This window comes from Agelaius phoeniceus, chromosome 3 (genome assembly GCF_051311805.1).
Source record: "Agelaius phoeniceus isolate bAgePho1 chromosome 3, bAgePho1.hap1, whole genome shotgun sequence".
In the NCBI taxonomy this organism is placed as follows: Eukaryota; Metazoa; Chordata; class Aves; order Passeriformes; family Icteridae; genus Agelaius; species Agelaius phoeniceus.
Window position 1 is genome coordinate 72,309,810 of NC_135267.1, and position 26,883 is coordinate 72,336,692.

A 26,883-nucleotide genomic window follows, 5' to 3' on the forward strand; every position below is an offset into this window, starting at 1 on the left:
GAATGAAACAAGAATTTTTTGGCTAGGGCCATTAGGGACATAAAGATGAAAGTGAGCTTATGGCTGTTTATTTTTAGAGTATTTAGAAGCCATAGAAATCCTAGCAGTGGTCTTGATCTGTCAATGTATAGAAAGGCAGAGTTGCCAATATGCAGTATGTAGAAACAAGAAAATAAATGTCTGTTTTATTTTGGAGAAAAAACACAGATAATTTATTTCTATGATCTGATCATGAAACAGTTCCTTCCATCCTAACAGCTACAAAGAACATGAAAGAGTGGCTATCAAAGGTATATGCTTAATTGAGCAAAGTCAAATGACTCATTCAAGAAGGGTTTTAAGAGAGCTGGTTAAAAAACAAGCTCTGTTCGATCTTCAATAAGTATCAGGACATCAAGGCAATACCACAGCATTGGAAAAGAACTTATCTATGCTGTTTAAAATAATAATATTGTTGTCCTGCCACACACAGTCCCAGTGCCCTAATTTAAGGACATTTTTAGTTTGGAAGCACTTCAAAGAAGAGACAAAAAATGATCAAAATTCTGGGGAATACGACTTGTATTGAAAAATAAAATGCTTTCCAGCAATTGGTATTGTAAGAGATGCCTTGATCATAGTCTGTAAGTATTTACCTGGGCAACAAAAGCTGACCAGAGACCATTGGTCTCAGCAGACTTGGATGTAACAAAACTAAACAAATTCTGATTTGAAATCAAGAACACATTTTTAATATTAAGAGAGTAAATAAATAGTGAAACAAGAAACTAAGGGTTAATGTGGATTCTCCGTGACTGGAGATGCAGGATGCATTTTTTAAAATTAAAGTAACAATTAATAAAACTACACAGGAATTAATTCTGGGAAATCCTATGGCCCATGCTATATAGGACAGCAGACTAGATAATCATAGCAATGCCTTCTAGATTCATAAACTGTGTATAAAGTGCATTTAACTTTTTCATATTTCATACTGCGTTTTGCAGCCTGGTACCACTGAGTCTGAAAAATTGCAAATTGCAATGAAAGCCCTATATGAAAGTGCAGCCAAAATCAGGAGCACTGGAAACATGTGGGGTTCTCCCCCAAAGTTTCCTTATTTCATGATGCAGTTTATAGAACAGCCTTTGTTTTTCTCAGGAACAGAGTTTTTTAGGTGTGGATGCGGGTGGTCTCCTGCCCAATGCTCCAACCACTGCATTTGGGATGAATATAGAATACTTTTGGATAGGGGTCAGCTTCCCAATTTAAATCACAGATGTTTGGCCATGTTAGCCATGTTAGTAACACACCACAGCCCCTCTGTTCTTAAATCCAGTCCTTTCTTTTTATTTAAGAAAGGCAACCTCTTGAAATACCATCAGATGTAGAAACCCAAGCACTTGAGCAGAACCCCAGGGTTTGAAGAGCCTGAATCCCTGCAGAGGCCAAATGCGTGCACAGCTGCAGACACAGCAGCCGGGCCTGGCGCCCCTCACTGCACATCAAGGACAGAGGCACTGGCAGAGCAGTGCACAGGGGCCATGGAATCACAGAATATCCTGAGGTGGGGGGGACCTACAAGAAACATTGAAGTCCAACTCCTGGCTCTACAAGGACCCCCCCAAGAATCACATCCTGTGCCTGAGAGTGTTGTCCAGGAGCTTCCAAGAGCCATGTGTGTCTGTCCCATCATTCTCCAGCAGAGATATTGGGGCTCTTATTACTTAGGAAATTTTTTTTATATTATTATTTGAAGTATATAAATAGAGCTAAAGATACATTGTAAATGAGGTGTGAAAGTGTCCAACACTTGCCAAACCAACTAGGTTTTAGTGAGCTCCAATTAGGTTGTAGCCCAGCTCTGCTCATCTGACTCTGTGCCAAGTTACCTAAATTCTCTTTGCTTCAGCATTTGAAAAATGGGGATAATGATGCCAGCCTCTGAAAAGCGGGTCTGTGGATGTAAAACATCATGTTTCAGACATATGATGTAAATGGCTTGGATGTGAAATTCTGCATTGCTGGAACCTGCGTGAATTCAGCAGTCATGTTTTTAGAAGATAGCGTGAGATTTATATTCCTTTATGCCAGCAAAATTTCAGTATTTGGAGGAGTTCAGGTATTGGGGAAAACCAAAGCAAAAAGAAAAAAAAATTACCAACAGCCTGGAAATGCCTGCCAGAAAAACTTGTTTCTGTGTTGATGGCTCTCAACAGATTTCCTGGCATCAACTCCCCACCCTACAGCTAGGAAACCAAAATGCCAGCTTGTGTTAATGTTTGGAGTTTCCTGGAGAGCAAAAAAAACCAAGCAGGCACTTTTGTGACTGGGTATTTGCTGTGTGTGCCTGGGTTAGAGCCTGTCTACAGAAACAGTGAGCTCTGCTGAGATCTGTGGCACACACCAACCCATGGCAGAATGCCTGAGGAGTACAAGCTGGCCTCTGGTGGGTTCACTGGCCAGTATTTTATGATTGATTTTTCATTCTATGGCTATTCAAATACACAAGCATAAGAAATACAGAAAATGCTTGCTTGAATGACAGAAGGTGTTGGTGTAAATGTTAAATATGGGGATGTATTTGTATAGAAAGGATTTGTCTAGGCATGTCAGAATCCTGTATCCAGTGGTGGCTGCATAGAGATGCTTCCCAGAAAGGGACAAGAGTCTTATGTGGGTCTCATTCAGACCTCTCATAGTGTATCCTACCTAAAAGCATTCACATCTTTTCACGTCTGTGGCGTATTGTAAACGTCTCTCTTGGAACTCAGAGTTTACTGTTAGTCTTAAAAACTGTCTTGTGGCTTGAATGTTGTATTCTTCCTCCTGGCTGAATTTTCAAATTCTCTCTCCTCATATGCAGGAATAATTCTTTTAAACATGCCATTGTTTTAACATAGAGGTTTTTGGTTTTATTGTTGCATTTAATTATACCAAGCCATTTAAGGTGGATATTCAACATTCCATTAGTGTGGTTGTCAAAGGAGAGCAGAGTTACAGCAACACTATGCTCGATCATTCACTAGGCTGATTAAACTGTACATAGCAGAACACCTGTGAGCCTGTCATTAGAGTGCTCCTCATTTCCCTGTCTTCTGACTCAGTGCACAACCTCTAGAGCTATTTTGACCATAACTTAGAACACCTGTAGTGGAAAACACAGAAAGATTCATAGGTTTAGGCGTTTGTTACTTTTGCTGTTCTTGGAGTTCTTATGCTAATAAAACCTGTGGTAATATGCCAACAATAATATGTACACTTGGGCCACTGTCAATAGCATGGAGTTCATCAGAATGCCACTTACTTAAATATATTAATCTTTCTTTTGAAGGCAGGAGAAAACCCAGGAGTCAGTCTGTCCAGGCACACACTGCTTTAAACCAAAGGCCCCCTGCTTCAAGTCACTCTGGACCAATTGTAGAAAGCCGGCAGCCTTTCATCCAAACATCTACATCTGCCCACGAAATTGCCCAAAGGCTTTCTAGTAGTCAGCTATCATTCCACAACTCTGCAACATCTGTGTTTTCTCAGTCCCCTGCTGTTCCTGTTGCTGGCCAGCTGACTGTGCAGGACCGAGCTGCAGCAATGCTCAGGTCCAGCCTGGCCTCCTCCACCAGCTCAACTCTCAGCCTGCTGTTTGGCAAGAGAAGTTTTTCAAGTGCTTTGGTGATTTCTGGGCTCTCGGCTGCAGACGGAGGCAACACGAGCGACACGCAGTCATCCAGCAGCATGAACATTGCCATGGGGCCCTCTGCCAGAGCAGCAAGCCAGGCAGCTCGGGTAAGGCTGAAGCTGAAACACCACTGCTGAGTGGGAGTCCTGCTCTGCTCACCTGTCTCCTCCTTAACTGTCCTCTTTCTTCCTTCTCAGTGGTCAGAGAACAGTTTTTTCCAAACCAGTGTTGGGATTCTGGTATTTCTGGGGGATTTCGCTGCATCACAATGTGACTGTTTGGTATTAGTGTGTCTGTGAGATCATTTGTGAGAAACGGATGGGGGGGCTGTTGTAACCTGAAATTACAAACTTTCCTTTTTTCTTTTCACTCAAAACAGAGACTTACATCTCCAATTTCTGCAGTCCAGGTGATGAGTAACAGCACAGCAGTCTAAATAGCTCCTTCCTTGCCTGCTTTAATTCTTATACAGTGATGCCTTGAGAGGCTGACCTAGAACAGAGACTGGACAGAGTTAAAAGAATAAAGTATGTATTTATTAAAAGGCCTTAAAGGATACACCTTGGCCAGTACAAGAGCCTGGCCAGGGCTACACTCAAGATGAACCCAAAATGGATTCAAAATGGATGACTAGTTGTCATGGTTTGACACTGGCACAATGCCAGTGCCCCCATGAAAATACCTTCTCCCTGGTTTCTGCTGTGAGATGTGACCAGGAATAAGCAAAGCAGGCTCCTACTTAGGGAAAAAAGAACCAGAACTTTATTAACTACTCTACAACTACAGATAAAATAAAACACACACATAGGGAAAATGAAAACTTCAGAAATGCATTTCCTCCTCCCCCCACCAAATTTCCAACACAATACATTTGTTTCTCAAATCACCAACTCTCGGTCCAGCACCACCCTTCAAACAATCAATCCTCAGTTCATCAAGAGGAGAGGAGTCCTTCTTGTGCCATGGGCTTCCCCTGGAAACACAGTCGAAGCCTCGTGTGTTTCCGTGTCACTCGTGGCACCGCCCGGAGAACATCTGCCGTCGTGACTTCTTCCTTTTCATGTCCAGTGCTCTCACCACTGCACATGGACCAGAGCTGCTTCTAGGGTTGTCTTTTAAGGATGCTCTGTCCCGATCCAAAAAAAGGCACAATCTCTCCTTTGGGACACCTGTCCCCCCCATATTTTTCACCCCCTGGGGCCGAGGGGCATCAACACTGAACCCTCTTGGTTCTGAGGCCATTGCCTCCCCCTAGAATGCAGTCTCTGTGTCACAAGGAACTTGGGTCTGTCCATCTCTCTTCTGGGACACTTGTCCCCACAATCCCTCCTTTGGGACACCTGTCCCCCCCATATTTTCACCCCCTGGGGCCGAGGGGCATCAACACTGAACCCTCTTGGTTCTGAGGCCGGCATCTCTCTTTTGGGACACCTGTCCCCACAATCTCTCCTTTGGGACACCTGTCCCCCCCATATTTTTCACCCCCTGGGGCCGAGGGGCATCAACACTGAACCCTCTTGGTTCTGAGGCCGTCATCTCTCTTTTGGGACACCTGTCCCCACAATCTCTCCTTTGGGACAGCTGTCCCCCCCATATTTTTCCACCCCCTGGGGCCGAGGGGCATCAACCCTGAACCCTCTTGGTTCTGTCCATGGCTATACAAAAAGAGTCCAGCAAAAGCCACTCCATCATCTCTTCCCACTAGGATTCTTCTCTATTCTTCTACTATCTCTCGCTTGCCCAGACCTCTCTCACACTGGCCCATTTCCTTTTTCATCTTCCACTCTATCTTCTAGGAAAGGTCAATGTTCTGTAAAGTTCTCATTTTCCAAAAAGGGGTTAAAAGCTCCTACAAGCGGCCGGCTGAACCCCCCCCTCTTCTCCGTCCCAGCCGTGCTGCCGGCACAGGCCCATGTTTATCAAGCTTCAAGGTCACAGTCTCAGGCAGCGGCTCTCTCTCTCTCTCTCTCTCTGTGTCTCTCAGGGGGGGCACCCGATGGCTCCCGGTGTCTCTCTCTTTCTCTGTTCCACCCTTCCACCCCGGGGCTCAGGCCTACCTCTCCCGGCCACATGGCTTTCCCCTCCCCCTGCCCAGCCAGCAGCTGGGCCGGGGGAGAGACCCGAACTCTTTCCCGCCGGAAACCCAAGAGGACCCTCCCAGGGGAGAGCTCTGCTTTTAACCCCGTGTTCTCAGAGGCGTGTCCATGTCCCAATGGCCAGGTTAAATGCCAATATTAAAGCCTGAATATCCATTGGCCAAAAACACAGCATCCCAAAAAACACATTTCCTGTCAAACCACCACACTAGTCACAAGGTTTCACACTTTTATAAGTTTTTGGTTCATTTGCATATTGGGATAATTGTCCAATTACAGCTTCGGGTTATGAAGCCCCATCCTCCCCGTCTGCTCTTTTCAGTACCCCACTTTTTGGGCCTGAAGCTTGTAACAGTTGTCCTTGGTCCCAAGCTGGAAAAGGATTATTTTGTCTACCTACCCTGCAAAGTAAACTTGCTAGCACTTAATATGAAGCTCAGAGCTACACACCTAGACAGCACAGAATCTCAAAAATATAGAAAAGCTAAAACTTAAGGAATCAGCAGGACTTAGAATTATTTTATCTGCAGGAAAAGGAATGGTTTCCCCTGAATAGTGCACTTGTTCTGTCCCTCTCTCTGACCAGAAATTCAATCTAAGATCTGAAACCTTTTTGCTGAAAGTCAGTCAAAGGAATCCTGTATGAAATATTTACCAAAGGAAACCGGTATGCCCTGTGATTAAGCATTTTCTAAGAGCAAAACACTACACACAAAAAAACTTACAGCCTTCTCCCCCACATGCCCACAGTTTTATTCCTGTCTTCCCTGAAAATTTCAATTCACGTTGTAGAGTTACTCTTTTATTGTTTATTTAAGTGTATTTATTTAACTTTGGTTGCTATCCATTGCTGCCCTGAATTTTGAAAATTGACCTCAGCACCAGAAAGCAGAAATATGAGAAGATGGACTAGAAATAAAGGGTGACTGCAATTAGACAACATAATTAGGCAGACTTCTGCATTTGGCAATCAAAATGGAAACCAAACTGATGACAGGGGAAAACTGCAGATATAAGTCCCAAGCACTTTTCTTTTACTGTGCTCCTGAACTGTATATAACTTCCCTAGTTTCCAAAGAGTTCTCCCAACCTCAAGTGTGAAAAGCTCCTTGGCCTGAGCGTATTTTGCTCTCAACCCAAAAATACCATGTGTGGTATGGTTTTCCCTAGAGTTTCACCATGAACTTCAACGGGAGTCAGCTGAATGTTACTCACCTGGGTCCAATCCTGCATTTTACAGTAACAAGTATTACTATTTCTGCAGCTGAATATATACAATGAGAAGGCACAATTCCAACTCTCAGGAGTTTATGGCCTAATTTGCAAGAACTCAGCCAGTCTGTGATACTGAGTACTAATGGTAGGATTCACCTTGTCAAACTTTAGGCTAAAATTTGGGCAGGATGTCTCAGTAGGTTGCTGTTGAGGCTTCTGTTTTCAGTGAAGAGGCCTCCATCCACTTCATCCTTGGAGCTATTACAAGGAAATTCTCCCCTGGGAGACTTTTATCTCTCTGCCAACCATTGGTAGCCTAAATGACACAGCAAGACCACATGGTGAAATTTAGATGAGGTGAATCCTGGCCAAAGTGCCTGCTCAGAGTCCAGGTGCCTGTTAGATTGAAAGCAGTAAAGAGGAAGCGTTTCATTTCAACGTTCACACAGCAAAGTTCTGTAATGCTTTTATCCTAATGGACTCCTTACAGTGGGGTGGCACTGTGCTTAACGTTTGCAGACTGATAATTGCATTCCAGTTTTGATGAAAAGGTTTCTTTGTAAGTTGGATTTAAAATTTGGTGTATAAAGCAAGCTCCAGAGCAACCTGATTTAACAACTTAGAAGTCAGCCCTGTTTGAAACAGCAGTTTGGACTGGATGACCTCCAGAAGTCCTTTTCAATCCAAATTCTTTTACAGTTCTCTATATATGTACATCTGTGGTACTAAACCTCCAGCTCCTGGTCTGCTTTTCCTTCCAAATTTATGCGTTACACAAAGTGTGACAAGTATACCTCTTCAGAACTCCCTTGTGAATAATGCATGTTAAGAATCCCATGGAGTTTCACAGAATGACATCCCTACGTCAATTTTTTAACTTTTTTCACCCGTCACTTCAAAAAATAGCTGAAGTGTTACTTAGAAATTTCCTAAACTAGTTGACTTTTTCTTTCTTACTTTCCAGCAAGTCACTGAGACCTGTGAAGCAACAGATACTACAGAGCCAAGAGCCCAGCAGGAGGCGGGTCCGGCCCATGCACTGTTCCTGAGTCGGAACGTGGAGTGCAGGAGGGCCAGCCAAGAAGATATGGCCCTGGAAGACACTGCTTCCCAGCAGAGCCTGTCTGAGGAGCAGTGAGGAGCACTCCTGGCACAAGGGCCACACACTTCTTAGCATTAAATACAGTTAGGTCAGGAAGCTGCACATGGGTTTAGGTTCTTTCCAGTGTAATAAGCAATCTTCAAATGTTTATTTTTCTAACTTCCACACAAGAATATTACAGGGCAGATGTTCTTCAGCTAATGGCCTTGGCATGGGTAGGGTTGGAAAATATCCTAAAAAACACACAGTGCCACTTCATCTCAGGTTCTTGTAAATCCTAGAACAATGACTACAACCTGTTTAATGTTCCTTCCCCTGGAATGGTTAGAATCACAAACGAATACAGTAGGAAATAATACAACTCAGTGAAAAGCACACAAAAGACATCTCTTTCCTGCCATAACTAAACAGCTGATTGCATGCAAACTGAAATTTGGTATATAACATATAGTAAGAGGCAACTAAGAACAGAAGCAATGAATACATAAAAGGACAGTACAGTGTCCTGTAACATTAGAGCTAAATCTGATTTCTTTTTTCCAACAGTAAATCTCATTTTTCTTTGACATGTTATGCAGGTGCTACTGCTGAATAGCAACACAGCATCTCAGACTGATATACTGCATGCAGCCATACTGAAATACTGTGTGAACGAGCCACGCTACACCAATTAACAAAAGTGTAAGAAGAGAAAGTATCCAGTGCATGGAAAGTCTTCAGAGCATATGGTGCACCTTATTTGCAAAGCAGCTTTGCATAAATTAGGTATTATCTCGTACTCCTGTTTGGTTTACAGCAGTGTTTCTCAAATTCTAAGCAGCAGTACCCTTAGGAGTCGCAAAAGGGCCATGGGGGATCCTCCTCAAGGACAGCAAAGTGCAAAGCAGGCTGTAATTACTGTCTGGAAGTGTTTGTGTTAGGAAGGGAACAGCTAAATACCTTTAATTGCTGGACACAGCTCACTGTCCATAAGCACTTGTAGCCAGTAATTACAAAGCCTTCTGATTTCCCTCCCCCAGAGAAAACTGAGCTGCTGCCAATAAAGACAGATGATACAAAAAGGGAGGCCATGCCTTCACAAGGTTTGAGAAACAGCAATTTACAGGAATGCATGACTACTTCGAAACCCAAAAGGCTACAACAAATCCTTCCTCTACTACAGAGTCTAAACAAACACGCGTGTGTTTTTTTCAATTAAAAAAAATTGCAGCTATCAGTGTCTTGCTGTTCCTCTTTACTGTAACTACCATAGAGTGTTTCTAAATCTCAACACAATGATGTGCAGCCAGGCTGTCTTGTCCCAATTAACAAGATTTAACAAGAGATGCTGTAGCTAAGTCTCATTACTGTTAGGCAATACTCAGTTGCATTCTGAGCTTCCTACTGTGCCACACTTCAGATCTGAGCAGTAGAACTAAGTAAGACTGAGTGAAAATAAAATGATGCAAGTATGTTTTGTGCGGCAGCTGTTTCTGGGTCTTCTGTTTGCAATTGTTCTCACTTGCTTTCTGCTTACAAAATTAAAAAACCCATTCTTTTTTACTTCACTTCAGATCTTGATGAGTTGATTAATAAAGCTTAGCACAATCTAGGAAAAATCCTGCTCAAGTTCACAAAGACAAAAGCAGAGTATTCATATACAGCCCTCTAGACACATGGTCATCAGTGCAGTTCAGGCCCTACTAATGTCTCCACTAGCATCCAGGTGAGATGTGGAAGAGGAAATTGAATTCAGCTGCTCCCTTCTGACCAATTCTGGCTGATGATGACTCTTGTCCCACCACACTGTTCATGAAGTGCTTTATTATAAATGAAGGATAGAGGTCATAGAGATAGGCTCCTACTAACAGCCACCAGTCCCAGTTCTGCTTTGGGGGCTTTTGCATTGCAGTCCACGGGATAAAACATCACTGCTTTGTCTTCCTGCATGGAAGCAGGGCAAACAGGTGGCTCTGAAAAGCACCAAGAACTTTCCCATATTCACCTAGCATCACTTAAGCCTCCAATTTTCACATCTTTAAGTTTGAATCAATTTCCATCAAAATTAAGTAATTCTAGTAGTCCCAATCAACCTAAATTATTCTGTGTATCCAACTCAAGTGTACTAAACCAGATTGGGGAATGACTGCATAAATTCTTTCACCTGCAACCACTGTATTTGCTTAGCATGGATTGAGGCCCAGTGATAGCACCTTCCCCCAGCACCACATCTTCTGCAAGACTCCACCATCTCCACAGCCTCTGGTACTGCATCCTAAAATAATAACAGTTCCTGACTTCCCACTCCCCTGGAGCATATCTCCTTGGGGACAGCAGTTATGCCATGAATGCAGACTCCTCCTGCACAGGGTGGCTGCCAGAAAGGGTAGGTTCTAACATCTTTATGGAGTCACAGCAAGCAAGCATGACAAAATGTCAAAGTAAGATTCAAAAATCAGTTCCTTTTTTGCAGCCATGTCTTACATAGGTTTTATTTTGCCCTAAAGTTGCTATTGTAGCATAGTGGGTTGAAAAAACCCAAGAGTGACCAATAACAAGCAAGCGTGACATACAAAAAAAGAATCAAAATGAGCACAAACTCTCCCATGTTACTTTTCTCCGTATTTTTGAGATAGTCTGCTGTTATAGTAATAACACTACTGCTATATGCATCAGTTTTAAATATGAGACAGTCCTACAGAATAAACTAACATAATGGCTAGAAATGAAATCTGCAAGTAGGCATGAGGTTGCATTGATTAAACACATCATAGACTCCCCCATTTTTGCATGAGGAAGAGATACACCCAGTGCACTCTGCTTGGGACAGAAGGTGCATTTAAGGGCTCTGATGCACACCAAGCTAATAAATAGGAACCTAACCTTTACACAAAGCCTAATTTGAACAATAAGCTGCTCCAAACAGCTCTGCATAACACCAAAAGGCACCTGAGTGCTCAGCACCTACATACATATGAAGGCTTTGAGTGACACCTTTACTCCTGAAAAACAGCTTGATACTTAACCTCACACATGAAGTGCCTCAGAGTTGCAAGATGTAAATACACCATTTTTGGAGCAGGTTTCAGCCTTTAAATTAAAAGCAAATGCAATTTTCATTGCTTTTATGTCATCTGTGATCCTGCTGATGGGCTTCACAATGCTGAATACTGTTACAACTTGGCCCTAAAGTTGCTAAGGCTTAACAGTTTGTCTACATGTCTGATCTCTTGCTACAGCTGTGATGCAGGAAGGATGCTGCTACCACCATGTAAGGACCATTTACCAAGAGTTCCATCAGGGTTTCTTGCATCAGGTGCTATGCGTGATTTTTCCACAGCTGCAGAGGCCACTTACCTCACTCAGCCAGTCCAGAATGTTTTTGTTGCTACAACATGAAAATAGTGATGTTCCCATCTTGTTAGCAAGCTGAATGCATCCTTCGAGGAAATCTAGTGCTCAATCCACAAGACCATTTGTACATGCAGTTCTTTCACAGACAAGTCAGAAGGGATGAAGAGATGGAGGCTTTTTCTGCCTTCCCCCAGCTTAACCTCAGATAACATCACTGCTGAAAGGAAACACGAAGAGTGATTTTATTCACACTGCCTCAGCAACCAGAGAGGAACAGGAACAATACAACAGGTTACAGGAGGGAGGATAATGAGTATATGGTAAAACAAACATAAGCACAGTACTTCAGCCTTCGTACTAAGCACGGGATACTCACCTTCCTCACATTTTGTTTCCCTAAAATTTCCCAAACAGACTCTTGTTTACATCATATAGCAAGAGCCAGTTGCTACACTTGTAATGGTGAAAGATAGTCTGAAGATCTGGCAAAAAGACTTTCAGTAACTTTTTACTAAAGCCAAGCACAGGGTGCTGAACTGCTCACATCCACCAGGAACACTGGCGAGCCCCAGCCTTGGGCTGGCTGTTCCCTCCATTTTGCAGTGTCATGCAACTTCCCTGTGAGGAACTGAAGTTCTTGCTGCTAAGTCTCACCCCATTCCCAAGTCTTGGTACTCACTTCACTGAAAACAAATCTCAGTGAAAAAGACTTATCAGTGTGAATCTTTTTCCCTTGACATGATGACTAGATAATATCTATGAATGACATTCTGACACTATTAAGTTCTTAGACACTCTGTGATGCCATTCACAGCTTTTTATAAAAACTGCTTATTAGAATAAGGCAAGAAATGTCACCTGCATTTGCCTCCAGCCCACCAAGTGATGGTTCTTCTCTTACTGGAAAATTTAAGTTAAAGATTAGGTGAATTTTGTGCAGCTCATTATAGAAGATTAGAAATACCAGTGAGATTCTCCAGCATGTGATAATCATCTTCTTTTCAATACACTTCTTTAAAATACCCAATTATTGCCATATTTAGATTACTCCCTGGATTAGGAGCTGGTACTTAATTACCATGTTTCACTAGTGCTTGTACATCCTTAAATCTGCAACACAGACATATTACTTATAATTAACTTTGCAGTAGGTCCAGTATCAAAGATTCACCTCTCTCACTCAGTTTTACAAGTCGAAAATTGCCTAATGCATGATAAATAATGCAGACCCTGTTTATTCCATGCTGTGTGCAATTTTATGCTGGAATTACAAGACTTGTGCCAAAAACGTCCTTGATTCTCAGGCGGCTTTGAGACAGTAATTGGTACCTCACATTCACCCCTTTTTTGCACCAATTAAAACCTGAAGGTGCACTAATGTTGTCATCTGGAATCTAGCTGGTACATCAGAGGTGCTTTTCACCAAATGTGTGCTATTAATAAAATCAGCCCATCAGGGGAATTGTGAATGCTCTATTTGCTGTTACAGTGCTATCAAGGCCTTCAAAGTATTTTACTAGTGCCAAGACCAGACAATAAAATTTTACCTTTAAAGTAAACACAGGTTGTCATGAAAACTTACATACAACTTTTTCACTCACTCTATGTTTATTTGAAACAGGCAAATTGTATCTTCAGGACCATCTGAGATTTAAAGGCCAGACATGACTGTTAAGGTCATCTACATTCTCCTGCTGAACACAGATCACAGAATCTCTCTTTATGTCTCTTGAAAAGCACTCTAGCTCAGAGAGAAAACAGGCTTAAAAAAGAACAACAAATTAATGACACCAATCTTGAGATAGGTAGCAGAAAACAAAATACACTGATGTCAGTAGCAAAAATATGCATTAGTTTAAAAGGGCTGATATTTTACTCAGAGTTCCAGAGAAGGAAAAATCCACCTGCATTTTCTAGTGAGTATCTAGCCTCAGTACAAAACCATGAGACAATGGATTAAAAGTACTATAGGCACTGATCAAAAGTTTTCCAAACTTCTTGTTGTAATTGTTTGGGGTTGTTTTTCTTCCCTCTGTACTAAATGATGGGACTACAACAGGCATCATGGCACTACATGCAGGGCAATATATCTACTTTTATGGGGAATAAACACCACTTTAAGTGATCTCTCAGCAATACTGACTGAACCAGAATTCAGAAGACTGACTCCTAATAGAACTCCCCTCTTCGGCCTCTACCAGAGAAATGTTAAATCTCTCAGTTTTTTATTTAGCTTTAAAGGTCACTCCTCATTTAAGACTCAACAGCAGTCCCACTAAAACTGTGCTAGATTTTGGATAACTCTTTAATCATTGAAAGAACTATTCTTTTGCAGCATCTCTTACAGCTTAAGAGACTTAACATTGAAACAGGAGGGCATCCAAGACTTAGCTGCAGAGAGGTTTCTGTTCAAAAACCTATGGCACACAGCCCTGACAAAGTTTACTTTGGCCCCAAGTCCTCGATATCTAAAAAGGTGTTTTGTCTGAGTAGAATGCCTGCAGTAATTACGGGATTAGTGTGCCTTTGGAGCACAACCTTATTTTGCAAACAGCAGCCACGAGCTGTACATTGCCAAGGGGAGACCCTAAGAGGAGTCTTCTTTTTCCCCAAACATGATGAAGACAGTACTACCATCTAAATGGATTTGGGCAGATGGGTAGTCCTAACAAGGCAGTGAGGGAATGAGCCCATGGCATCCTTTAACATGGCATGCACTTCCTACCACCTGTGGAGGTGCAATGCTTGTACCAGACCCTTGTTCTGCATACAGGAAGGATAAAGGACATTCCCTCTATGCTCCTAGGAGGTGTTTGCAGGGTGTGTGTAAAAATACCTGTCCTCATCCAGCCCTATACAACTCTGGGTGTCAGTTTTACAGAAATAAATCAATAAAATCATTCTTGAAGATACCTTTAAATAGTTTGCTCATTTTAACAATCATTGAACTGAACAGAAAAAAAATTAAGAAACAACTGAATTTTTAACAACTTTCTTCAGCCAGAGATGACCATAAATTTTACAATGAACAGTGTGAACCTGGGAGGGAATTCTGTTTTCAAACATGCAAAACTGATTATAACTGGCAGCAGTTTTGCTGAACACATTTGCACTCCTCACAGGGAAACACAATGTCTAATATTCTCAAACACTTCTTATTTCACCACTAACCATGTACAGAATTGAATAAGGCAAAAAAACCCAAACAAACATAAGTATCAATAAACATAACAGATTGTAAAATTAATACAGACAAATGCAATCATGACTTAACAAACCCAGCATGAAAAACACAAGATTTGATTAATTTCATGGACTTGAACATTTTTATATATATTATTTGTAATGGGGTATGGGACAGGACTGCCACCAGAAAATTGAAAATTAATTCAAAATGCAGTCCTCTTATCAATTAGTGTCTGGACCATGTAAGAGAGGGTAGATTTGGCTATTTTTCCTACTGAAATGGAATTCTTTAAATGGCACTCGTTTCCTTGAAACTCTGGAAAACCCTCCTTATACTGCAACTGCAGACAGGGGTGCCTAGGGGTAGGAGGAGAGAGCACATCTGCTTATTCCCTCTACCTGCTGATTTGTCAGCAGCCATGCTAAAACACACCTGAATACACCTAAGCTGGGTCACCAACAGCTACACTCCTACATAGCCAGGCAGGACTCATTTACATTTGGACAGGATTCTGTTCTGTTGCACCAGGGCTATGTTGCAGATATTGAATTGATCTGAACACACTCAGAAAGACTAACATCTCAAACAGATTTTACAGTTAGTTGTTCTCACATGTAACTTGGATCTGAGCTGACCATCTAACTTCCAAACTCCCAGATTAGAACTGGATGTTAGCTACACATCTGTTCATTTTTTTTTTCGTTTCAGTGAACTGAATACATTACAATCCTGACATCCCATTTTAGAGTATTACCAGCTTTACTCTGCTTACCCTGAAGGCTCCAGTAAAGCCTCAAGGGGGCAAAACCAGGAAGGACAGACTCTAAACCATCCACAAAATGTTGTAATGTTTTGTTGAAATGAAAGCTTTAGTGTTTACAGGACAAAAAAGGTCTTCATTTTCTGCAGGATTCCACAGCTGCCAAGATGTCTTGCAAAATGCTGTTTCTGTTTTCCTTACTAACCTAGAGAAAGAGAAATTAAAACTGATGTCATTTCATGAATAGCTTCTATACAAATGTTTACTTCAAAAACAAATCAAAGCAGAAATTCCAATGCATTTCTTTTTCAGTGCAGGAATGTTGAGTGTCAAACACCTGCCTTCTTCTGCTACTGAGAACACAGTATGCTAAACCCACAAAAGCTGCAATTGAATATTTAGTGATCTTTTGATTTAGTTGTCTGTGGTATTTTGCAGTTTTATTCAGGACTTGGGTAACTAACTAGAATCACTCAAAGAACCAGCATGTACTTTTGTCACTACTAGAAATCCTTTTCAGCTACCAAATTTAATTTTCCTAATATAAAGTGGAGTTCTTATGCCTTCATTACTTCAAAGAGTTGTATTTATTAAGATGACAGACCTAGACCTCAAAAACATCTGCAAAGAAAAAAATTAAAACAGTCTTAGCAGTATAAGTCTGCACTCTGAGAAACCTTATTGCTACAGGAAAGAAACACCTGGGAAAAGAAATAAAACTATTTCAGCAAGCTGGGGTGTTCTGTAGCACACTGAGATACGCCTTTGGCTGACCAGTCCATGGGAATGCTGGGCTTTAAATCCAGCATATGTGAATACAGATGAGTGTAAACTGCCAAGCAAGTGCTGGTGCTTGCTAGTCAGCTCAGCTCCCAGGGACACAGAGCTGGGGGCTGTGTGTGTGTAAATTATCCCTTCCTGACAGACTGGGTCCTGATCCAGAGCCCTGTGACCCACAGTGCCATGCATTACTCACTCAAACAAAACCTGGGGAGGTGACTGCAGTTGCAAAGGGGTAACAAGCAACTGTGAAGCATCAGCAAAAGCTTCAGTTTAAAAAGTCTTTTTCCCCATTGTTCAGATCCCTGCAGAGAAGGCAGGAAGAAATCAGACAAAGACACATGAGCAGAAAAAATAAGTAAGGCCACTCATGCAAAGTTGTAGAAAAGCTGTTTGATGAGGAAAGAGACACAACATCATGCACAGCATAAAACTCTCTACCAGCAAGGCTCCACTGCACTCCCTGTATCTGCATTTAGGATGTGAGCACAAGAGTTTGTATCCCTTCCAGTACTACAGTCAATAATGAACAAGACAAGGTATTACTATTATTATTGTTACTGCTGTTGTTAAATAGGTGACAGTTCTATCTGAGGAATTTGGCCTGAGGAGCTACCACACTATTTACAGTCACCCACATCCTAGCCAAGTGCTCTAAACCAACACTGTAAAACCTACAGACAGTGGTCTCACCTACCACTGAATTCAAGATAGCAGATCAACATGGGACTGATGAAAAAGTGACACTGAAAAAAAAAGGGCAGGGGAGAAGAGTAATGAAAAGGAAGATCTGTCTGAAAATGTCACTGTTTTTACTGAGAATCAGCCCAAGCTTTATAAGATAAACAGAAAACCCCACAAAAACAAAGAGAGCAAGACAACAAAGAATGCTCTTCAGTAAGGCTATTGGGACCCCTAGGTAAACAATACACAGCACTGAGGAGCCAAACTAAATCTCACAGCAAATGTACTGATATCCTGACTTTCAAAGGACCTTCTGTACAATTTAATAGCTCTTCCCACTCCCTCACAGCCAACAGAAACAATACTATACTTTATCTATCCTTTTTCCATACCTATATGCCAGAAGTCCAGTGAGAGCAGCAGAGAGAAAGCGCCAAGTGCTAGGAAATTTTCACAACTGTTTTACAAAGGCTGTTTGATAGATATAAGTCTCCTCTTAAGATGTGGAGACATTCTGTGCAGGCAGCTTTCCCAGAGAGAACAAACCTCCCAGTATCTGTACTGAATGTACAAACAGATGGGTATGTTTTTAGAAAGTAGTTGAAAATAACTGTAGATGCTGCTTATATTAAGCATTTATGTAATTTGGAGGAAATTGCCACCTAGACTCCAAGCAGGCAACTATAGAGGACAAAAGCTTTCTTCCTCTAACTGTTAAAAATACCATCAAGGAAACCACTCATGTACAATCTGTTCAAATGGAACCTTTTCTTCTCCCTATCCATTTAACTATTTTCTTTCTTAATAGGCATATGCAACCGTACTTCACTAATGGGTTTCAAGCAAGCAAAATTAATAGATGGGAAAATGGGAGAAAATTAGTATCTGCCAGCTGCTAAGGATAACCTGATCCTATTCATGCCACCATGTCTGCAGAACTACACAGACACAGGCAGTGCAAAAAGAGCCTGTGTAGTTTCACTGGAAAGTTTAATTCTCAGCAAAATGGAACTGGGTAACAATAGAAACAAATGTGTTAAATATCAGAGTTCCTATCGTTAAGTGCCCTAAACATAATAAATTAAACATTTTGGACCAAATGCTGAATTGCTTTTAGGGCATCTGGGCCCACTTACACCAACAAAATATGCTTTCAAGACAGAAGGGACTGCAAAACACTAAACAGCTGTTCCCTCCTCAGAACTGTCCTGGTGACACTAGGAGCAGGATGAAAAAACTGAGATGAGCTATATGAATGCAGCTTAACTCCATATTAAGTGACAAAGCAGGCAGAATGTTTTTGGAAGTTAGCCACCTACTTCTGTACACTTGCAGGCACCACCCAAGTTAGTAAGAAATTACTGACTGTGAGCGATTTGGGCACTCCAGGTTTCCCCATGCCACAGCCCTTGAAGAAAACAGCTGGTGACCCAGTATCCACTTCAGCTACTGACACCTCTGACTCCCCATGGGTGGGTTTTGCTCCTGCTCATGCACACATTGGAACCAGCTGGGAAAAGAGCATGTAGTGTATCACTGGAGCAAGAGAGACAGATGTTCTCCTGCACAAGACTTCAGCTCAGCAGGTCTGTGACACCTGGGAATGACTGCAGTCTGTCACACATTTCACATTCATGCTTTTGGTTAATGGATTCACCAGAGATGTCCATCTCATTAAAGAAACATGCATGTCCTAATCTCAGCAGCATGAACAGGATGGGTCATGGTTTTAGTAAAGATCTTTTAGCTAGAGAAAACACTGCTCCATTGAAATTTACAGCTCCATCTAAATTTGCTGGCCAGAGTACTCTCTCAGTACTTGAGAGAAAGATTTATCAGCAGACTGATACAGCTGAAAACCAAGGGCTGAGTAGCCTCTGCCCTCTGAATATCACCTGATAAAACAAGACAGTAGAAGCCTCAAAAGCTTCCTTGAAAAGCCAAATGCTGTCTTCCAGCCCTGTTTTCTCTCACAAGAGGACCAAATGCATGCACCATATCCTGCCATGACTGCAACCCAACCACTGAATGATTGATCCTTTCAGCAAGGCTTCTCCATCCCCTCTTCCCCAGTCCTACCCCTGTAAAGCCACTCATACAAAATTCACATTTACATGCATTTCTGTTCAACAGCCAGACTACAAACACACATCAGCTCAGTAGTGGAAAAACCTGGGGGTTTATCTCTGAAAGGAATGAAGGGGGTTGAATGCTTATGCAAGGAAAGGAATAATCTCTCATCTTGTCTCCTACTGTTGCTTTAGCATTTAATTAAACCAGCATTTAATATAAAAACAGAAACTGAAGATGATGATGGGACCCTCAATTAAAGTAAAGCCGGGGAACTTTGAGCACTGCAGGTTTTTAAGCCAGCTTTGAATAGGAAGCAACATAAATCAAAGGAGTGAGAGATGCCTTTGTTTTTGTGAAGCATCAAGGACACTTACTGATGTTAAGGAAACCTCACACATGCACTCCTAGGAACAGGCTAAGTTTTGCTGTTGTAAGTTTTTGAGAACTGCCATGTAATTGATCAGAAATGTACTCTGAGGCCCTAATATTCTGAAAATTATGCCTGTAAAAGTAACATAATGAATTCCAAAATTGGTTCACTGACTCCAGAGAAAATACACTCCATTTACAACTCTCTTTCTTCTATAAATCATTCCTGCAAACTCCACTGCTGCTTTTTTCCTTTTATTTTTTCCTTGAATATGACTACTGGTAATATTTCTGCAAGCTAGTCTGGAAAAAAACAAAAAAAGCTTAAAAATCTGACTGTACTTTAGAAGATTTAACTCTTAGGAATAATGAATACCTATACAGTAATAATACTACAGCAAAGAAACCTTTTAAAACAACTATAGCATTACTTCTGCAGCCCCGCACAAGCAAAGCCAGCTGTGTGAGATGGCCACAGTTAGTGCCAAATGGGATTTTTTTTTTTTTAATAAGGTGAACACCTGCCCATTAAGAATAAAATGGAAACTAAAAAACTTATTTCATGCAAGCTACCCACAGCTATCAATTGGCAGTAACAGTTTTTAAACAGAGCCAAATATAAACCAGTAACCTAGAACAGAAGGCTCTTTAAGGATATTAAATATTACTCACATTGAACACTTTCACATCTTTCCTACTTCTTATTTCTTCAACAAGATCCAGTGGCTTTCCCTTAGGTATTGGAATAGTTCCAAGCACCACAGTCCCTGAGCCAGCCAGCGTTTGACGAACAGCTTGAACAAAAGCCTGGCTGAAGAGTTCCATTTTACCAATCTCATCTATGACACAAATTCTTTTCTCTGTGTCACCACCATGGTTTACCTGTGGAAAAGTGCACCAAGAGACTGTAAACAGCAAAACTTAGAACAAGCAACAGACATAATCTCCATGCTGACAAAAGAAATACCTCCAAAAGAAACAAATTCAACTGTAATACAGGGAAAAGTGGGAAGTTAAAGCTACTGCTGGTAAATGACAGACTTATAAATCTGTAATTTCTTTTTTAGGACAGATTTTCGGAAGGATGGAAACAACCACACAGTATAAATATGAACTACAATAGGAAATATCCTTAACATCAGATTTTCTTTAAAGCAGAATCTCACAATGGTCCCATATGAGCTACTTGACAATTAAGAACTGCACTTTGCCTACAGCAGCTCTCAATCATTCTGAGGGTCAGCAATTTTTGAAAACTTTACTCTTCACATTAAATTATGCATGTAGTGATTACATTTAATTATGTGATCAGTAGTCACACAAAACAGGTATCTAAAAAGAAGACTTCCATTAAATCTAGATTTGGAAGTTTCTCCTCTTGTAGTTGGGATGATGGAACATTTCACTCAGAGCTACTGGCTGTCTTCAAAGCTGTCTGGCTAATAAATAAGTCATTTCCAAACCTCTCTCCCATTAGAGCAGACACATATTGAAATACACCTTATTCTGTAGTCCTAGCCACTGGATAGAAAAAGAGACACAGTTAACCACATTTGAGGCTTCTTTGTTTTTCCCATGAAAGAACGCTGTGCCAAGCAGTGCCATGCTGCAGGTGGTTGGATCAACAGTGAAGTCCAGGAGAAAACAAGGGTGATTGCTACTGAGGAAAAGGCAGCTCACAAAGCAGAGGAACTCTTCAACTGCACTGCCTACCCTATTTTGGTAAAAGTGACTGAGAAGTCTACTCCATTATTTGTAGAAGTGAGGAGAAAATCAACTTAATTCAAAACTATTATAGATCCATGAATACGTACCAATACAAGCCATATAGTACAGAAACAAAAAAAAAAAAAAAAAAGAAAAAAGATCGAAACATATCCCCTTGTGAAGGCAAAATATTTGCTTCTGGGAAAGTGAAAGAACTGTATAACATGCATCCTAAAATCCTTTCAAGCTAAGTCCCTACTGAGTAGCTGTTTTATCTAAAAATCCTTTCATAGATCAGTGAGCCAAAAAGCCAATACTAGTCACTAGGTCACATATTGAGGAAGAGAGTATTTTGCTTTGAAAAAAAAAACTGAAAAAACTATCTGTCCTGCCTGATAAAGTTTGCAGAACCAGAGAGATCTTCCACTGCAGGATCTAGCCCCTTCTCACTGGAGTGAAAAAAGCCTTAAGAGTTGAATTTGTCCTCAAACGTAAATGGGCATGCGTCCCTTCTGTGCTACTCCCTCATCAAACCAGAACATACCTATGATGCTGCTACCCTCATTCTTCATTTTTCTCTCCTTGCTTCAGTTCTCTCATCTTCCTCACTCTCCTCTTCCATTTTGGGCCATCTTCATGTGTGACCACATTCCCACAAAAGTGATAAACAGCACTTTCTATGGGCACATGCACTGTGTGACTCTGCTGGCCCCAGTTCTTCACTTTCTTGTACTTGCAGAAAGCTATGTAAGTAATGGAAAAAATTCAACACTGCTGACACCTTTCTAGGAAGATCTCTCCTGGATTTCAGTGGTAAAAGGATTCCAAGTATAGCACTGGCCTAATGAAGTATTTTTAAATAAAATATATTTCTATTTACTAACATCATATGGTTACAGTGAAATTTAACATATAAAAGCTGTCCCATTTTTTTATTACTTCCCTTCTCCCTTACCCCAACATCCTTGCTTTCCTACTTTCAGACTTCAATGTTCTTTGACAAAAACAAGAATCAGATCCTCCATTTCATTTTTGCTCCTTGCACCTCTTTGGGCTTTTTGTTTCAAGTTGACCAAAAAATCCCTTCTTCCTTGTCCCCTTGAGCTTTGGCAGTGGAGAAAAATCACAACAGGATTTTTTTAGTAGTACAGTTCAGCAGCTGCTGCACAGTGTTTGTGGTATGTTATTGCTGAAATCAAATCTGTTCTTGTTTAATTTTGGAGAGGGGAAAGGTTGGAGTGAGAGAGAGGAAGGAGAAGAAAAAAAGCAGTGACACAATATTAGCAAAAGGATAGCAAAAAGATTGTGTGGAAAGTCTTCTCACAGCCAGAGCACTCCTTGTGCAGCAGGCTAAATCCCAAATAATCAGGCTGGTATTGTCAGTCTACAGGTATTTATACAATGGTAATCAAAAATACTCACTGGATTCAAGAAACAAATTCTTCTACTCTGGGAAGACAGGAATCAGGAAGGGGGGGGGAAAAAAGTCTGTAAAGAAGAGCAGCAGCAAAAGCCTTTTTCTTAGACCCACTGATTCAATCCAGTTCTCTGTGGTAAGCCACTTGAGCATTTTGTTTGCTTTCCAGTATGAGACAGTGACATAGGAAGAAATTTCCTCCCTGCTGCCTCTTCAGGTCAAGGAGGTCCTGCTCACAGGACTGCAATCTCTCCAACACCACAACAATGACAAGGGAACAAGCCAGATTTGCCCCTCCAGGTTCCAGACCCTGACTTACATCAGAACTAGCAATACACACAAACAGGCCATTAATTAGTATCAAAAATTAGCTGTGTAAAAGGGCCTTCCAGTAACACTGACTATCATAAAGCATACATTAATCAGCAGCTTGCATAGAATACTTACATTTCTCAGCATAGGCAGAACCAACTGCTCAAATGAAACAAGGTCTACAACATATTGTCCAACCCGGTATTCACGTCTTGAAGCAGAAGAATCAGAACTGGGACTGAAAAAGAGATACACAATTCCTTCAAACTACTGAGTTTAGTGAGAATTCACAAAACTCATTTCAAGTGAATTTATAGGAAGTTATCCAAATAAATCAAATCCCCTAATTCTTCCTAAGAAGGAAAGGAAAGAAATTCTAAGCCATGCAGTAAGTCATATAGCAGATAGCTTGCTGTCAGAAAACAAATATACCATATGCATCCTTCACAACCATGCAAGCTCAAATTTCAACACTGTATAGAAGGACAATGGCATTTAAAAGTCAGCAGGTAGATTTACACTGAAATCAAAACTCATGTCTGCAGTTCAGATCTTTGAATTTTGTTATGTGACACTACAGACAGCATCATAGCAGCATCATCTCAGTATGGGCTGCAAAACCCTTAATCTTGGAAAAATACTCACTTTGCATGTGCTGTACCACACTGTGCTAGGTGCACCTCCGTTATTAGCAGAGTGCAAATTATTTTCACATCAACTCTGTGTGAATGAGATGCTAAGGTCACACTGGACATAGAGCAAGTTTTGCACTAAGAATGAAAATCTAAGTCTAATGAATCAGGAGAGAGTGTGAGGTACTTTGCACTTCAGAGGCCCCTGTCTGGGGCTCTGAAATCCTTTTTTTTTTTTAAATTCAGGCGACTTTTGTGGACCAGTCAAATGTTCTTTTAAACAATGCTCTATGCAATTTCCCTTTTCATTTTCCACTTCTGTCTCCATAAATCATCTAGTGGAAACACAAAAAACTTTTTTCCCTGCCCACAATAAGCTACTTAACTGCATCTCAAAGGGACTTGGCCTCAGCAGTGTTTCCTCTATCTGGTGTAAAATAGCCAGTAAGGGAGAACACACCCCTGCCCAGCACATTTTCAGTATTTCACTGTGCAACAGACACTGCCTATATATACAATATAGGTATCAGCCAGGACACAAAAACCAAGCAAAGAACTTGACCCTGAAAGCCACATGTGCTGGAAATCACCTTCTGGAGGAGCATTTAATGTGCTCCAGTCCAAAGGACTGGAGCAGACACATAAAACAATAAGCAGCTTACAGTTATTAAAACTTCAATACCTGACTCTAGATAAAGGTCCTCGGTTTCCAGACAGAGTGACAACATCAAATCCCGTTCTCCTGCCACCTTCTCTAACTTCCTGTGTGTAAAATCCATCAATGGGAACGCCTGAGGATTTTAGAGCTTGAGTGACTTTCTGGATCAAAGTAGTCTTTCCAACCCCTAAAAATAAAGAACAGAAAAAAGCACACAGCATTAATCTTCTTCTGCACTAAAAGCCCATTTTTTTAAATGCCACAGTAATGATTCAGTTCAGCAGGAACATTGATTACTTTTGAAGGTTGCAAATTACTTTTTCTACATGGTAGGAAAGAACAGAAGTATCTTTTAACATTCACGCTGTACTGACGCTGTAAAGCTTCACAACAGAATGGTACAAATATCCCAGGCTACCAACGAATTTGTTTGCTTAGATGATGCATGAGCAGGCCACAAAACTTACCACAAGGCAGGTGGCACAAAACTGATATCCAAGCTTGCTGGAAGACTGACTGATGAATCCCTCTTTCTACCACTGATATTCACTACTTTTAAGATCAGAGCTAAGTTCATCCCCTTTTAGATCAAAAGGTCAAATCTGACTGCTATTACCAGATTCCTAACCGGCACAAAGGACACACTTCTTCCACTGATGTCCTAGAAATCAGAAGCACTCAATGTCCCTGAGATACCAAGTCCTTTCAAAGTCAAACAGAAAATTTTTCCTTCTGGTAAGTGAATCAAGAGACATTTTGACTGGATAGAGAGAAAAGCTTGTTTATAGTGAGGCCAATGAAGCCATAAATGAGGTTGCCCAGAGAAGCTGTGCAATCTTCACATACTTAAATGTTTTCAAGACATGACCAGATAAAACCTGAGGCAACCTGGTCAGGCCTGATAGCTGATACTCCTTTAAACTTCCTCAAGTCCCTTTTGACATGAATTATCTTCTGATCCTATAATTTCATTTTCTTACCCTAAGACAGGTCCTTAAAACTTTTGCCACCTGATATCTCCTTGCACAGTCTGATGCACCTTTCACAATGTGAACACTGGCCATGTTCCAGACATCCTTTCAGTTTTTCTCCTCCGCCATTATACAAGTACATCCCTCAATGATCTCCTTTTAAACTCATCTTTATTGCCTCTCACAAAATTTAGTGCTATCACTTCATTTTTAACCACTGCTTTAAAAAATTCAGATGATAGAAAATAATCCTGCAGAATAAACCTTCAAAATCCTGGAAATAAGGAACACGGACCAAACATGAGATGCCTAAAGATGACAACAGAAATCATTTCAACATGCACACACCAAATTTCTAATTTAGACTTTAAGCAGATCTAGGAACTGCTTTCCTAACAGTCAACACCAATGACAAAATATTCTGTGGTTTCAAAGGCACGTACTCAAATACCTAAGCAAACTTTTCAAATTTGACGAAGAGGGCTCCCTGGCAGCTGAACAACAAAACAAATTACAAATGTGGCACCCTAACATCTTTTTAAGGCCTTGTCTCTTGTAAGTGAATTTATACTAATTTTGCTAAGTGGATTTGCTATTTCTACTTTTTTTTACATTAATTCAGTAAACTGCCAAACAAGCTAGAGTGATTCAAACTAAATTTAAGGAAGCTTGAATTTAGACATTTAGCTAATCAAAAGAGTACATCCAATTTCAAGTAAATGAAGGGAGAAGACCTAAGCAGCCCTAACCTCTGCATCTCCTGAAAGGCTGCCTTTATTCAAGTGGTTGAAAAGCCAATGTGAAATGGGTGGAATGTATTCCTATCTCAGCCCAACAGCAGCATTTAAAATTAATTCCAGTCAAGACAGGCATCTGCAAGATGTTCACAAAAAGGAGCATTAGGCCTATTGCTTTACTCCCACAGCACAAAGGAAAATTCTGCAATAATAATAACTGGTTCATTTCTTTATCAACCGTAGAGTTTGACCCTCATACAATGTCCCGCTCAGCCTCCACAATAATCTGATTCCCTTATCATGACAAACTACTTCACTGCTTCAATCAAGGCCTGCCCATCCGGGACACTAGTTATTACCTACACCTGCACTTCACTGAGGCTGGAAGTGCTAAATCACTACAATTAAGTTACAGGAAAGATGAGTTCTCCGAAATTATTAATCGCTGCAGTTTATACCGAAGCAGAATTATTTGTCCAGGTGGTGTTTTCTTCCCCAACACTGAACTCCAAGGCAGAAGCCAGGGACAAAGCAGCAGCAGCGCCTGGAAAAGTGCATGCCTTGGAGGACTGTTTGGAGAGGTAAAGTGGCACTTTATTAGGAACAAACTAATTAGTGCAACAGCTCTGACTTCGACACCGGGGAGGGGGCCTCCAGGCCCGCAGCCGCGGAACCTTGGGCGGCGCCGGGCCCAGCTGCAGCTGGAGGCGCTCCCGGGGCATCCTCGGAGCCCGGGGCCCAGCAGCAGCTGCCTTCCCCCGGCTCTAAGCACCTCACAGCCCCGCCGGCGCCGCGGAGGGCCGGGCGGGGCGAGGCGAGGCGGGCCGGGCCAGTCAAAGCCAGGCCAGGCCAGTCCAGGCCGTATCCTAGGCCATCCCCCCGGCCGCACCACCGCCCCTGCCCGGCTCCCCAGGCTCCTCCCACCCCATTACCTGGGGGTCCCGTGAGAAACACGTGCTTGGACATAACTCGGTCCCCACTCCGCCCTCACCCCCGCCCGGCGCTCCGCTCCGCCCCTAGCCCGGCCCGGCCCCGCTCCGCTCCGCTCTGCTCTCCTCGGCCCCGCTCCGCCCCCGGCCCCGCTCGGCCCCGCTCCGCTCCGCCCCGGGCGGGCGGTGCCTCCCGAGGCCTCGAGCACGACGGGCCCTGCCTGGCCTGAGGCCGGCTCGGAGGCGGGGCCAGGCAGGGGCTGCTG

The 26,883-nt window shown here is 41.8% G+C and overlaps 2 protein-coding genes across 5 annotated transcripts in view; one reads left to right on the plus strand and one right to left on the minus strand.

The window, feature by feature from the left end:
- Nucleotides 1–9,524, plus strand: part of PCNX2 (pecanex 2) — a 153,137-nt gene extending 143,613 nt beyond the window's left edge. For both annotated transcript variants that reach the window (XM_077175595.1, XM_077175596.1), the window contains 2 exons: nucleotides 3,314–3,762; nucleotides 7,931–9,524. In XM_077175595.1, the coding sequence (XP_077031710.1) occupies nucleotides 3,314–3,762; nucleotides 7,931–8,104 (623 nt within the window). In that variant the 3' untranslated portion in view covers nucleotides 8,105–9,524. The remainder of the gene's footprint in view (nucleotides 1–3,313; nucleotides 3,763–7,930) is intronic.
- A 3,462-nt stretch (nucleotides 9,525–12,986) lies between these two features.
- NTPCR (nucleoside-triphosphatase, cancer-related) lies at nucleotides 12,987–26,774 on the minus strand. 3 transcript variants are annotated; one of them, XM_077175597.1, is made up of 6 exons: nucleotides 26,621–26,774; nucleotides 24,005–24,167; nucleotides 22,826–22,928; nucleotides 19,927–20,136; nucleotides 16,325–16,433; nucleotides 12,987–15,553 (listed from the first exon to the last, which is right to left on the minus strand). In XM_077175597.1, exons 1-6 carry the CDS (start codon nucleotides 26,652–26,654, stop codon nucleotides 15,549–15,551), a joined length of 624 nt encoding a protein of 207 aa, XP_077031712.1. In that variant the 5' UTR covers nucleotides 26,655–26,774; the 3' UTR covers nucleotides 12,987–15,548. The 3 variants fall into 3 exon arrangements, with proteins under 3 accessions (XP_077031712.1, XP_054486479.2, XP_054486481.1); XM_054630504.2 differs by lacking the exon at nucleotides 16,325–16,433; XM_054630506.2 differs by lacking the exons at nucleotides 16,325–16,433; nucleotides 19,927–20,136.
- Nucleotides 26,775–26,883: the final 109 nt, after the last annotated feature.

Bases quoted from the DNA above. Each gene is read 5' to 3' on its own strand.
- NTPCR (XM_077175597.1), bottom strand. From the start codon at position 26,654: ATGTCCAAGCACGTGTTTCTCACGGGACCCCCAG. The intron at 24,168-26,620 runs GTAATGGGGTGG...CTTTATTTTTAG, and splicing joins GTTTCTCACGGGACCCCCAG to GGGTTGGAAAGACTACTTTG. The intron at 20,137-22,825 runs GTAAGTATTCTA...ACTTTTCCACAG, and splicing joins TTCTGCCTATGCTGAGAAAT to GTAAACCATGGTGGTGACAC.